We start from the raw sequence: 13881 nt of genomic DNA on the forward strand, positions 1-13881 counted from the left end.
GGGGTTACAAGAAATAATGGCCACAAGCTAGCAGAGAGCAGATTTAGACTGGACATTAGGAAGAACTTCTTCACAGTCAGAGTGTCCAAGGTCTGGAACGGGCTCCCAAGGGAGGTGGTGCTCTCCCCTACCCTGGGGGTCTTCAAGAGGAGGTTAGATGGGCACCTAGCTGGGGTCATCTAGACCCAGCGCTCTTTCCTGCCTATGCAGGGGTCAGACTCGATGATCTATTGAGGTCCCTTCCGACCCTAGCATCTATGAATCTATGAATCTCAGTCCCCTTGCTCAAACCTCCTGTTTCCCACTGATCTCTCTCACGTGCTCTCTCTGATGCACGAACAATCCCTTTGCTCTGAGTTCACGTGCATGGACCTGGGCTCTGAAAATCCCCGTTCACTCAGATCTACAGTCCCAGGGGAAGTTCTATTGAACATACATGAAATGAGATTTTTTTTTCTTCTTCTCAAAGGCTTACAAGTTGGCAAAATGTGGCGTGTGGAAAGATTTCCATGGAGTTGGCAAAGGCTACCCTCTCCCCTGTTTCATACCCTTCCCTAACGTATGAGGGCTCTGAGCCTTTTTATAGAAAAGGTTCACAGATTTTTTTACACAGGAAAAACAACGGGTTTTGTTTGTTTTTACCCCTTTCTTATTTACAGCCATGACTGAACAGTGCAGGCTCTAATTTCTTTTTGCTACTGTCCCCTTCTGCACCCTTCTCCCTCCACCAAAAAAAGGATAAAGAGAGAAGGCCTGAGACAAACACCCAGAATGAAAACTTTCTGGCCAAAATATAGTCGAAGTTACAGGCAACTGAAAGCAGAAATGGTAAATACCAGGCAGCTTCAGTAATAGTCAGGGCTGTCAGCCCCACCTATAATATAAGTGCAGACATCAGTTCTTGATGACCTTTTAAAACTGATAAAAATTAATATAAAAGACTAACAACACTTGTGCACAAGTCCCAGGGAGAGAGTAGCTCTTACTATTTGCTGCATGAGCACAAGGCAAATAGTGAGGAATGGTGAAGTGAAATTTGCTTTTCAGATACTTAAATGAAAGAAGCCAGCTGAAAGTAAAATGAATCTAATTGAATTATTCTACATTAATTATTCAAGCTGCAGACAAAATAGGAAAATCAAGGCAATTACTGTTGTTAAAAGGGACAGGATACAATGCAGGCCACTGAGTGCATCGTACAGATTTTCATACTTACCAGCCACAGAAGAACAAGAGGATCCCACTCCTTGGAGAGATCTTGCTATGAACAGTAATGTGTAGCTTCCTGAGAAGGCAAACACTGCACAAAAGGCAGAGGTGAATTTTTTTTTTTTTAATTAAGTTAAATCTAACTGGGTTAAAACGTTAGCTATTTTAACTATTGCAAAAACTCCATTCAATTTAGCCAAGCATTTACTGCAACTCTTGTGCCACTTTCAATGCTAACAGCATTATTTTCTTTTATTGCATTTAGATTTGTCAGTGCTGAATTGTTTCTCTGTGTCTAAGCCTCCTGGTAACACAGGGTACCAAAAAAAGCCATCTTTACTCATTCCTAAGAGTTAGATTATATCCTGGTCTAATGCAGCTGCACAGTGAAAGTTTAACAAGGTTCCTGCCTTTTCCCTGTCCTCCTGAACTGCTGCATTAGTGCTGCCTAGTTCACAGCTCCCGGCACTGGGGGATAAGCAGGGACTGCACATCACATGCACCCTTCCCTCCCACAGGCAATGGCTCCAGTCAGCTTCCCGTGATGAGCTGCCTAGCAAAACAGGCCACTGGAGTCAAATCCACAGGGCACTGGAAAAGGAGAGGGAGGAGGGTTTCTCAGAAGAAAAGGAAGGTGAGCATCCTTCAATCTCCCTGATGCCCCACCACCCAAAACCACCCTTGCACCCATCGTCAACCCATAACAGGCACCCTGAATATCCTGCCAGGGTATCTGAACATTATTTGAACCCAACCACACCAAAAACAAACACTTACTAATGGTTGACACAAACATGATGCAAAAGCCAGCAAACATTGGGATCTGGTAACCTATTCTGGAAAACAAAATGAACACACAGATTTTTAGAAGCAAAACTTACTTTTCCCTGTACAGGATAAATCAGTTTTAGTCAGAAACATTCTTTCCTAAAGGCAAGGGGTGGTTGCCTTTTTAAAAACAAATTAAGACATCGGCAGAAAACTCGGTTGCATTCTGGGTTTTGGACCAGAATAAATTGTTGCCTAAGATCCAAATCTTCCCACCCGGTAGAACAGAAATCGCAAGGGAGTTCTTCATTTCAGAGTTCGGTTGATCGAATCCTGCCATATTTACACCCTCTACAGCGTACTTGGGCTTCAGTGGGGTTGGATGGGACGGAGGTATGACAACTTGTTTGAGGATAGTGAACTATGAAATATTCTTCCAATGCCTGTATGACTAGTTGGGACCAGCTCTTTCTGTTCCCACGCACACAGTGAAAATAGATGGCAGGGACCATCACAGAACGGCCCCATTAAGCACAGCGAGATACGATCAAGCCAGTCAAAAGCATGGTCTGCTAATCCTTACCCAGAAAAAAGTGCCATCGATTTCATTAGATATCCTGCCTAACTTGGAAAGGGCTCAAATACCCTGGGGAATAACACTGTTCCTGAGATATTTACTGTTCCTGGAATGAGAAGTGAGTTGATCACATCTTTCCATTTGAAACATTTTCTTGGGAAAATGTTTTTTCACCAAAATAGTCCTTTCCAATGGAAATAACTATTTGATTATTATTTTCAGGGTTTTGTTTAAAAAGAAAAGAAACTTTAGCTGAAAACCAAGCATATTTTGTTTTTTGGCAACCAAAATGAATTTTGGACAAAAACCCTAAAACATTTCATCTCAACTTTTATTTTCATCACAACTATTCACAGGAACAAAACCAGCCAACTCCAAATAGGAGCTTTTCTACTGTATTTAATTAGTAAACGTCATGTAGAGTTTTTTATGTAAGAATCTGTCTCAAATGCATTTGTAAAGAAAACCTTTAAGACCTAAACCTTTGAACCTAATGCTTCCAGGCACTGATCGTTAAGAAGTGTCCAGTGACCTTGCTTATCGGTGACTTGCAAAGATCAGGCCCTTATATTGGTAGTTCATGTGTTGCACTTTCAAGCGCTAGCATGCCACTAAGTTACGCCGTGGTCCTGAATTGAACAACACTTCAGTAGTTGTTAATGGGGATTTTTGCTTAATTATGGACCACAGTAAATGCAAATGTCTTAGAAATGTGGCACTCTATTTTGTGCTCATTCGGTGTGCAGAACTCCCACTAGTACATGTGGGAGCTGTCTTATATGGAAGAAACATTAAATATTAAACAGAAATCTGCAATCAGGATCACAAAGGGAAGTTCTGCCCTAAATATTGCCTCTTTATTAAAAGCAATACCATAGAAAGCACATATAGCCATTCTTAGAGTTAGAAAATGTAAATGGGTATTAAAAATGACAGTTAAAGCAAATCATCTTGTGGTTACACAATGAGATTGGGAGTTGGAAACTGGTTGAGTCCAATTTCTCGAGCTGCCTTGGGTATGTCACTTATTCTCTCTGTGTTCCCTGCTCAAATCTCAGTTGAGGCCTCTATGTAGGTGACAAGGTGTAAATGTGCAACAACATGTCTAGCAGCTTTTTGTGTTTGAAAATAAAGCATGTGAGGAAACCTGAATATGGGACTTTAATATATGTGGCCAGTGACTTGCTTAACAGTTTCCAAGATTATACTGTGAAAACAAGAGATCGGCAATCTCCCATTGTGAAGTAAGGTATTGCCTGTGCTTGTCAGTGGCACCACAGGGACAGCCATGATGGGCAATAGGCCTATGCGAAGTGGTTAGTATTCTTTTCAGATTTGAATTTGGCCGATTCGGGGGACAATGATTTGATTTGGTGATTTGAATCATTGTCCCGAATCAATTCAGCGGAATCTGATTCGGAGATTCGGCCACTGCCGGATCGGCTAAATCTCCAAATCAAGCAGGCCCCATTCCCTGCCTGCTCTCCCAGCCCCATCGATGCAGCAGCCAGTGATTGTGGGGCTTTTTTCTTTTCTTTTTTTTTTAAGCGCAGGACGCTGGGGTGGGCAGCCATAGCGGGGCCTGGGAGAGCAGGCAGGGGTCAGGACACTCAGTGGGGCTGGGGGAGCAGGCAGGGGATGGAGCCTGGCAGAGGATGGAGCCTGGCATGGTCCCCTCCTCCGCCCCCTACTTATGAGCATGGAGTCAGGTCCAGCTCCCTGCAGTGGTGAGTGGGGACTGCCCGAATCTCCAAAGCTCTCCAAATCTTTTCCGAATTGATTCAGAGATCTTTGGATCAATTCAGACCTTTTTATTGGTCTCCCGATTTGATTCGGATTCAGAGATTTGGAATCAGACCGAATCTCCTCCGAATTGAATCAGCACCCAAAGTTTTGCACAGCCCTAATGGGCAATTATCGGCATGGTAGAAGGAAAGATCAGGTTCAACCCTGTGAGTAGAGAAACCCCAACCATCTGTAGCATTCCTGTTATGATGAAGCAGCTTGTTACTCACACATGGGCACTGATTTCAAATTCTGACATTTGCAGAAAGACGCATGCTAGCAGAGGAGTGGCTCCTACATTCAGGCTGAAGTCCCCAAATGCCATAGAAGTAACAAATCTTTGGTTGCTCCACTTTTTTTTCTGGGCCACTCTAGTCTGACTGCTGTGTGAAGTTGTTTGTACAGGAGAAAATTGTAAATATTAAAGCTTCTGTTTCTTCGCAATGCCTCTTCACCCCACATTAACATCTCTACTTTGTGTTGCTCTACTACAGAGGGAAACATGTAGGCCTGTAAATGTCTTCTGTCCCTAACCTCTCTCCAGCATCTCCTTTGCTTTCCCTTCCCCTTTAAATCCACTAAAAGAGAATTGCTTCCTCAGTAGTAAATCTGAGACAGCTGCAAAATCCCACGTTTGAAAAGGGCTCTCTGCACTCAGGAAAGCTTTTACAAGTATTCTGACTTCAGGAAAAGTGCCTATCATTAGTCTGAGAGGGAAAAGGCAGCTACAGATGGAAACAGTACAAATTGCTAAGATTCAGTGACAAGATGGATCCATGATTACAGGATTGTCTAGTGGTGAGTATACTTATTAACACAGATTACCCTATGATGAGAGAAACCATTGATGGGTTTTGTGTTGCAGTGAAACAAAGCAATGCTTGCAGTAACTGTGTCTCAGGATCTTATTTGACTCTTCTATTGGCTTCGGTACTGTTACAACACAGTTTTGGTAGTAGGCTGAGCCAGATTTTACTCAAAACTTGAGCGTTTTGGTGGCTTTAATTTTTTGATTGGGTTATTGTCTTGTAGATCTAGTCTCTTTGCGTAGGGAAGTAGGTCTGACTCTTCCACATCCTTTACTTTTGGTAGGCATGTAAACATCTGCAAACTAGGCATAAAATGCTGCCATCTTAACCCAGCATTTGAATTCACTTTGCTTTCATGTAAACAATTATACAAGGCAGTAGAAAACTCAGCCTGAAAATTGTTAGGGCTCATAACACTTCCAGTAAGTCATTGCTCTCCATATAAGAGTTGCAGCTAGCTCCTTCTGTGAAGTTTTTTTAATTGCTTTTCTAACTTTGATTTGGAAAATTTAGCCAGAAAATTGCTAGATACACCAAATGCAAAGGAGATTGCTTCTTCGAAGTCTGAAGGAAATCTGTCAGGTGGTTGAGTTAATATATTTAATTACAAACTTACCTGGATTTGAGAAGCTATGGCTTTGTTTTATTTTCTAGCTTAATCCCAAACTTGCCTTGTCACTATCCTTTCATACTTTTCACATACTTTATTTACCTTTACAGATTCATGCACTGGTTATATTAGAAGATCGTACATTAAAATTAAGCAAAGCTGTTAATGTGTGGGGAGTTATCATCCTTGTAGAAAGTTTTGAGAACCTTCTCTCATTTTGTGAAAAATGTTGACATAAAAGTTCAGTGTAATTATGTCGGGAACTGAATGAGCTACGATGGCCAAAATTTTCCCAAGTGGCCATTGATATTGGGTGGCCAGTTAAATTGGGCAGACAGGGTGTGTCTACATGTGCCCCTTAATGAGCGTTATCTTATTGTAACGTGCATTAAAGCATCACAAAAAGTGCACTTTCACTAATGCGCATTAAAATCAGCTAATGCACCTTTTTCTAGTACCTCACAATCGAGGTACTAAATTTAATGCACATTAGCAAAAGTGCATTAATGAATGTGTAGACCTGACCACAGAGACTGCACCATTGAAGGACCGATGCCCTTCTGAAAATAATGTCCTAAGTCTATGTGTGCACATGTGTGTGCGTGTGTTAGAGAGAGAGAGAGAGCGCACTTGTTGCTCTTTAAGGCTGCTTGCATAATAAAGACATAAAAACACTGGTATAGGAGAAAGCAAACAGAGATTTCCTTTTGTTCAAGGGTTACTAAGCTGCTTTTGGTGTTGAAGGGCAAAAGTATCGGTCTCTATGCTTATATGTGGAGGGGGAACTTGAGGGGGGGTTGTTAATGAGAACACACATTTTCCCCAGTGAAGGCTGTCACCCCCACTGAGCAGAGAGTGGTAGTTAGCCATCTTAGTCTGAAATCAGGCAGAAAACAGAGTAGATGTGTACCTTATGGGCTAACTAAATCAGAGATACATAGCATCTGTAAGCAGTAGGCTTATGAAAGCTTATGCTATGCATTTCTGATTTAGTTAGCCTATAAAGTGCAAATCTACCCTACCTTCTACTGCTACCACTGCCATGCTAACTTTGACAAGACAGAGCAATTAAAATAATAGATTTTCAATAAGTTTTTAATAATTTATTTTTAAAATCACGTTGCTTTGTAAAATTAATTTGATAAACTGCTATTGCACATTATAAATCTATAATTTTAAATTGCACTGTTTTATAAAGTCTGAGTTTTGAAAAAAGTCTACCAGTGGTATCTTACTTAAATTGTACAGGTATGTAATTGTATTTCAGTGAATAAGTCGGCTCAGTTAAAAGGGACTGCTCCAAGTTATGAAAGTACAAGTGCTGTTTGCAGCTGCTGGGGCTAAATCAGGACTTTTTAAAAAAGCATTTCCCTTGGTGTCATAAAATCTCTGTCACTTCAAAACATAATGACTTCAAAGTTAACAGTGACATTATTTAGTTTTCAATAAATTAGACTATTGTAATTTGCCATCAGTGAAGCTGGGGGAGGAAATGAAGTTAAGTCAAGTTGGAGGCTCAGGAGAGAGGATCTTGTAAGTGATGGCTCCCGCTGCTGTATTCTCTATCAAAATGCTCCCTGTCCTAGGTGTCCCTTTTCCCATTGGGATAATTGACAGCTTTAGGAAGCCTGCCAAAAATTACATCTGAACTGGGGACAGAACCATGATCTTGGAAATGGCAGCCCCAATCCTCAGCTTTTATGCCACAGTTCCTCTTGCACAAATTGTTTCCAATCTCTCTCTATTTGCCCAGACTGTTTCCCTTTGTGGCGGGCTTTCACATCAACAGATGAATAAAGGTGAGGTTAACTGCAAAATAATATTCTTGACGTTATATTTTTCCAGCTAGGTGATTATGGCAGAGAGGAACAGTATGTGTGGGACATTTAGGGCTAATCTTAATTCTAATAGTAGAGAGTAAAGAGAGCCTTATATCCGTCTCTGCCTGCATGGACAAAAAGCAACTACGCTACGGGCTGAGATAGTGCAGATTACTTCTTTCCAGTCTTGCTACAGGTGAAGGTGGAAAATCAAGGACATTATTGCAACTCTACGCTGTAAAACTGTCCTGGGTCTGCCTCTGAAGCAGGGCTGCCATGTGCCGTGTGTAGCTCGGGGCTTGTGTCCAAGCCACAATCCAGTTCTTAATTCACAATAACTCTGCTAACATTTAGACTGAAAGCAGAATATGCTAACCCTGCATGTGTAGCAAACCTCTCTCTTGGGCACGTGTGTGTTTTGTCAGGTATTCTTTGAAAGATGCTCTACGAGTGTGCATACCTCTCGCTCCTTAAGCTAACTGATCAGGTCATTTTTATCCACTGCATTTCCTTACAGTTTTAAAAACCCTGTCTCCAAACTACACAAAAAGGGGGTGGGGGGGGGGGGGGGGGGAAAAAAAAACAGGGGGGGGCGGGGGGGGGGGGGAGGAATAAAAAAGCAACTCTGAAAAATTCCCAAAACAACAGAAAGGACCAGTAATAGTTATAGAATAAGATTACTTAACAGCCTGCCATATCCTATACAATGTCAAGTACTTAAAAACTAGCGTACAGCTCTGCAAAAAAACCATGAACAACACCACAGTATCATACTTTCACCAGGAAGGCAAATACATAAGCACAATTATTTTGAAGAGCTTGCCTAACAAATCTCCCATGTGCAATATGGCTCTTTGGATTTATTTGGGTTTCCTTCCTAATCTCAGCTGAACTCTTTTGATGAAACTTTTCAAAAGAGACTTCAGCCTGACCAGTAAAAATTTGACAAACCTGTAAGCAGCTGAAAGCTGTGTCCTTCTAATGATAAATTAAGGACAACCTTAACTTCAGCAGATACTGCCGGGTCCACCTGTAATAGCTCACGCTTAACCTACATATATATTTTTAAAGAAACAGTAGTTATAAGTACTTCACCTAAAACATCCATTGTTAGTGGCTAAATATATGAAACTATATTTTCTATTAAACTTGCCTCATAAAAGTATCTTCCCCTAAGACAAAGATAAAAATGTTTCAAAGCCCACAACAATCCATGAGTCAAACTCAGAGGTACTGTGCCATGACAACATTAATTTCTTTCAAGAAAAGATATTCTTTGTTATATGGGCCACAAAATATACATCGTCATTCACTATTCATTTCCTGCTTTTTAAGGGTCTGGGTCCTGTAAAAAAAAAAAGAGGGGGAGGTGCATGGAAATTGTAGTGCTCCATACCACGCTCACAGTAAAAAAACAGACAAAGAGTTTCTGGAGAAAATCTCAGCAAAGATCATTTGACAAACATCATCCTGTCGGTAGAAGAAGCATGCGGGCAAAGCTGATGATGGGTCGGAGGGAGGGCCATTTCCAAACCTAGCTGATCCTTGCATGTCCACAGGAGAGTCTGGACCCACAGATCCAACCACACCTACAAGCCAATCTTTATAGTACGATTTAAAAGGAGTGATGCCATCCAAGGTCTACCTCGGTTTCTCTAGGGCTCTGGTCACACAAATGCACAAACAGATCTTTGCACTTGCCCCCTTGGTTCCAAAAGCTTCCATTGTAATTTTTTTGGAGAAACTAACAGAAATGGTATACAAAATGTGACATAATCACACTATTGATAAATCCTACATGATTTCATATAAAGCTTGTTGTTTCGCTTTCCCTAACATTTGCAGTTTGTACAAACGATGATGCCAATGTAAGAAGTCAGAGAAAAGTAGAATGGGTTGCTAACCTAATCAGATCAATAGCAAAAATCAACAGTGTACTCAACAGTGTACTGATAGCTAACGCAATGAAAAGATGAGGTTTTTAAATCAGGGTTTCTGTGCATGTGGGATCTATCCTTGCAAAAGTTTAATAAAAACCTAGCTGCAACATCTACTTGCTGTGCTAACCCTTTCCATCATGACAACAAATCTTGATACATAAATTGGAACAGCTTGCTCATCAGAAAAATGGAGTTGCCCATGTGTTTACATAAAATTAATTTTGAAAGGCTCTGTGTGTGCATGCAGAGCTCATGCTTGTGGACTGAGTGTTTTTAAAGGCTAGTCTCAAAGCACCATAGATTTGATATATGTAGTTAAACCACCACAAATATGAAGGTTCCTAGATTTAGTTTCCCTGTTCCAACATCTGCATATAGGCAAGCTCTAGGATTCAAGAATACCACCAGGTTTTGACTTCAGAAACGGAAATAGCTAATATTTTACATGATCTGGTTGTCTGCATAACTGGTATGCATGACAAGTGTTGCACACTCCAACAAAAAGAAAATCATCTGATAAAAATAATAAAATGGAGAGCTCTACAAAAAATGCATAACCCCGAGAGAGACTTTTTAAAAGGACAGCTCACGTTCCAAACATCATTCTTAATTGGATGTTACCTTATAAAGATATTTTATATTCACATATTCATATCCAGGTAACACTGCTTCAGTGGAGACACACGCACACAAGTTATTATTAATAAAACCAAACGTTATAATGATGTTAATTTTAACTATAAAAAAAATGTAATAACCCCAATCGTTTAAGGATTCATTTACATGGTACTCCTGCTCAGGTATTCATCATGTCCCTTATTAGGATAACATCTTCATCATTTATGTAGAGCACTTGAGTTGCTTATCGATACGACTATCTGAACAGTTAGTTCAATGTACATTGTGTGTTAAAAACCTGTTTATAATTTTAGTTTAGCTCCAAATAAACACCTTTAGTGCTTTTTTAATTTCCTTTTTTAATCACATTGATGTTAAGTACCATAGCCCTCCTTGTGATTCCATTCAAAGCAGCTTTAAAATATGTACCATTCGAAACAGAACACTTTGTCTGAGGACATTAAATGAAAATACAAAATGGTGTAAACTGGGGTAACTTTAGTGATTTGTTATGCAAACCTAACTAAAACAGCTGGGGATCTGGCCGCCCATAACATGACTCAGAGCAGTACAGCATTAATTACGCATGAAGCAGACTTGCTCCCTTTCCCGCTGAAGTCAATAGCAGTTTTACCTTCTATTCTTATCCCCAAATCCTGGCCCATGATTCAGATCCTAGATTCTCAAATTGCCCTATAAACAACGTGCCTCCAATGCAAGTACAAAGAAAAAAAACCTGAACGTTGCCAACAACCCCAGCACGGCCTTTTCCTATTAGAAATATGGACAGTCTTAGAACCTGCCATCTCTTTCCAATAGTTTGACCATTACAGTTGTTTTAGCATATTGTCATTCAGGCCAACATAATGGAGTTTTTACATGACCAGTTCTCAAAGAGCTTTATCTACCCTTTAAATAATAGCCTCTATAAGGGACAGCAGACCTAAGAGTGGGGAGGAAAGTGAATAATACTTAAATTAGCAAATGGTCACTGTAAAATACACCAGTTGATTTTTTTTTTTAAATCTTTGATACATTGAAGATGTGCTAGTCAGACATATTCCACTAAAATCTGGCTATGACATGAGAAGTCCAGTGAGTCGGGGCCATAAAAGGAAATAATGCTGAAATACCGATGAATAGTAAAATTTCAGCAGAAAATCATAATAGCGTGAGAGAGATAACATACCTGTTTGTCATTGGCCCTATGAAAGGGTTAGTGATTAGCTGCATAGTTGCTTTAGAAGCAAACAATAAACCAACTTGAACATTTTCATTTAGAAGGTCCTTGTCTTCTTCCTTAGGGCAATCTGAGGGTGTATCAGTCACATTTAAAACCATTTGTTCTGTCTGAGCAAGATACCAATCTTTCAGTCTTGTCCTATCAGACTGATTTCCAGTAACCATTGTAGAGTTGTCATAATAGGAGAAGATACTCTGAAAACTGTCCAATGTTGATGAAACTATCTTGGGCCTAACAGTGTGGTTTTCAGTCGCATTTTTGTGGTGTTTGATGCTGTAGAGGTAACTGGGAATTATTGGCACTGGAAAAAACAAACGGAGGACGTTGGTTACTCTACAGTTCCCATTGCAAATGACATCACTTCATTAGCCTGCATGCTTTATCATTGATAATGAAATGATAATAGAACAAGTAAAAAAAATAGGGCTTATCTTGCTGGAACATTATTAAGAGCTCTGTTGTTAATTTTTATCTACAGCACAGGATTATATTAATAAAAATTGTACCAGGAAGATGTATGCTGGCTGTATCGATGATATCTAGGCAGTGCAGTTATAACCTGCTTCTGTAAGCTTTTTTTCCAAAGTTCTTCAGATTTTGTTGGTTTGCATGAGTATAGCAGAGTCTTCCATAGATATTATTTAACAAGCAAAGTATGAGAAGAACCCAAGAAATTGCTTGTGCAGCCTTATCTGATACATATTTTTTTAAAGAACACTTATTGAGGTGTAAAACCACAGAATCCAAGAAAATGGTCTAGTAACATGTATTTTTATTACGTGCAATTAAATGCTGCACGAGTAAAAGTATTACGGGAAAAAATTTTGTATCATCTTTATAATAACAGGGGGAGCTATAACATTGATGTTCATTCTCTCTTCATCACTGGATTTTTGTTAAATTCACCTAACAGAAAAATCAAAAGTGAAATTCTTAATATGATTTTCTTTTCTTAGTATAATTTTCCTGAAAATACTTATGTATAATAAAAATACATTGGTCAAAATTATTGAAAGTGGATACCGCAGTATATTTTGCAAAGGAATAATAGTGATACAAGCAACAGTTGCTTACTTGTGTCACCTCTTGCAACATCTGAATATTCATCAGACCTGAAAAGATCTTCTAACATTAGGTTACTGAATAAGAAATGAGGCACTAATACATTTACGAGAGAATGATTTTCTTTAAAAAGATAGGAAAAAAATTAAAATATATACACAGCTTTATTTGAAGTCCTATTGTGGCACTGGGCTTTTTAAGCTGAACTTTCCATCAACATCAATGAGTTCAGTTTAAAAACTCATGCCACAGTGCACTCAAGGAGTCAAACCTGTAGCACCTATGTCTGAGGGTTACATGAGCAAGTATTTTCCACTTGTTTTCACTTTTTAAAAAACTGCATCCTTATATCAAAGTTTAAACTAAGAGAAGACAGTTTAAAACGATTAGTTAGTGTTCAAGCAACGTAAAACATTCATGTTAAATGCATTTATAGCCACGCCTGCATATAGGTCCTGACTCTGTGAAGTCAAGGGAAGTTTTGCTGTTGCCTTAAACCACTGGACCTTTCATCTTTGTTCTGGTCAAAGTTGATTGGGTTTTTTCACTCCACCTAATTCTGTTTTATTTCGAACTGATGTAGATGGCTTAATCTAGTTATCAGTGCTGCGCTACAGAAGTTATTATAACAATAATGATGGAGGGGGGAACCCTATCAAAGGGAAACATGTGCCTTGTGTGTTATCTGGCCCTCCCTTCAGTCCTCATGACCGCAGAGAGAAGGAAGGAAGAAGGCATCATTACAAAAACTTCAAAAAATGAGACAGAAGTGTTGGGTTGGGGGGGTTTTTCCTACTAGAAATATTTTTCTGCAGAAGCCCTCAACCAGGACTGACGGGGCCGGCTGGGCGGACAGGGCCCCCCGGGGGGCCTGCTCAAGTGCAGACAGCCGCATCTCTGATGGAGAAAAAAGCGCTGCAGGGAACTTTCCTGAAAATACATATAATAAAGAAAAGACCAACACGGCTACCAAATACACCCCTGAAAAACACAGAAGACGCTGGAATTGTAGCCCGTTTTGGATTCAAGCTTCATTGCTGAACAGCAAGGCAAGCAGGGAGGTGTCGAAATCTGCCTGATCCATCACAGAGCAACTGGCCCAGCCCCAGGGGGACCGCGGCCCCGCCGCCTCTGCGCAGCAATGAAGTTGACGGGAACTTTTCCCCACCTTTACTGTTCCCTGAGCCCCGAGACACCTTGCAGAAACGCGGGGTTTTGTTGTTGCTGTTGTGGAGATGTCTTAGTTGGGCTACTAAGAAAGCATCCCTGGGCTACTAAGGCATCATCCCCGAGCCAGGACTTGCAAAGAGCATGCTTTCTTCCCAAGGGGGGGGGGGGGGCACCTACCCACGACGGTGAGCAGCATGTTGTCCAGCAGCAGCGCGATGAAGACGATGAGCAGGATGAGTCTCCGCGACTGGCGGCTGTCTCGGAGCCAGC

General features: G+C 40.4%; 1 protein-coding gene across 1 annotated transcript in view; it reads right to left on the reverse strand.

Annotated features, from left to right (window-relative positions):
* The window catches only part of SLC18A2 (solute carrier family 18 member A2), a 41293-nt gene extending 27418 nt beyond the window's left edge, over positions 1-13875 (reverse strand). Inside the window, exons 1-4 of the mRNA XM_006020568.3 lie at positions 13789-13875; positions 11326-11680; positions 1987-2045; positions 1217-1300 (exon numbers count right to left, since the gene is read on the reverse strand). Coding sequence (XP_006020630.2) covers positions 1217-1300; positions 1987-2045; positions 11326-11680; positions 13789-13807 — 517 coding nt within the window. The 5' untranslated portion in view covers positions 13808-13875. The remainder of the gene's footprint in view (positions 1-1216; positions 1301-1986; positions 2046-11325; positions 11681-13788) is intronic.
* Between the last annotated feature and the right edge of the window lie 6 nt (positions 13876-13881).

Source organism: Alligator sinensis, unplaced genomic scaffold, assembly GCF_000455745.1.
Source record: "Alligator sinensis unplaced genomic scaffold, ASM45574v1 scaffold527_1, whole genome shotgun sequence".
NCBI lineage: Eukaryota > Metazoa > Chordata > Crocodylia > Alligatoridae > Alligator > Alligator sinensis.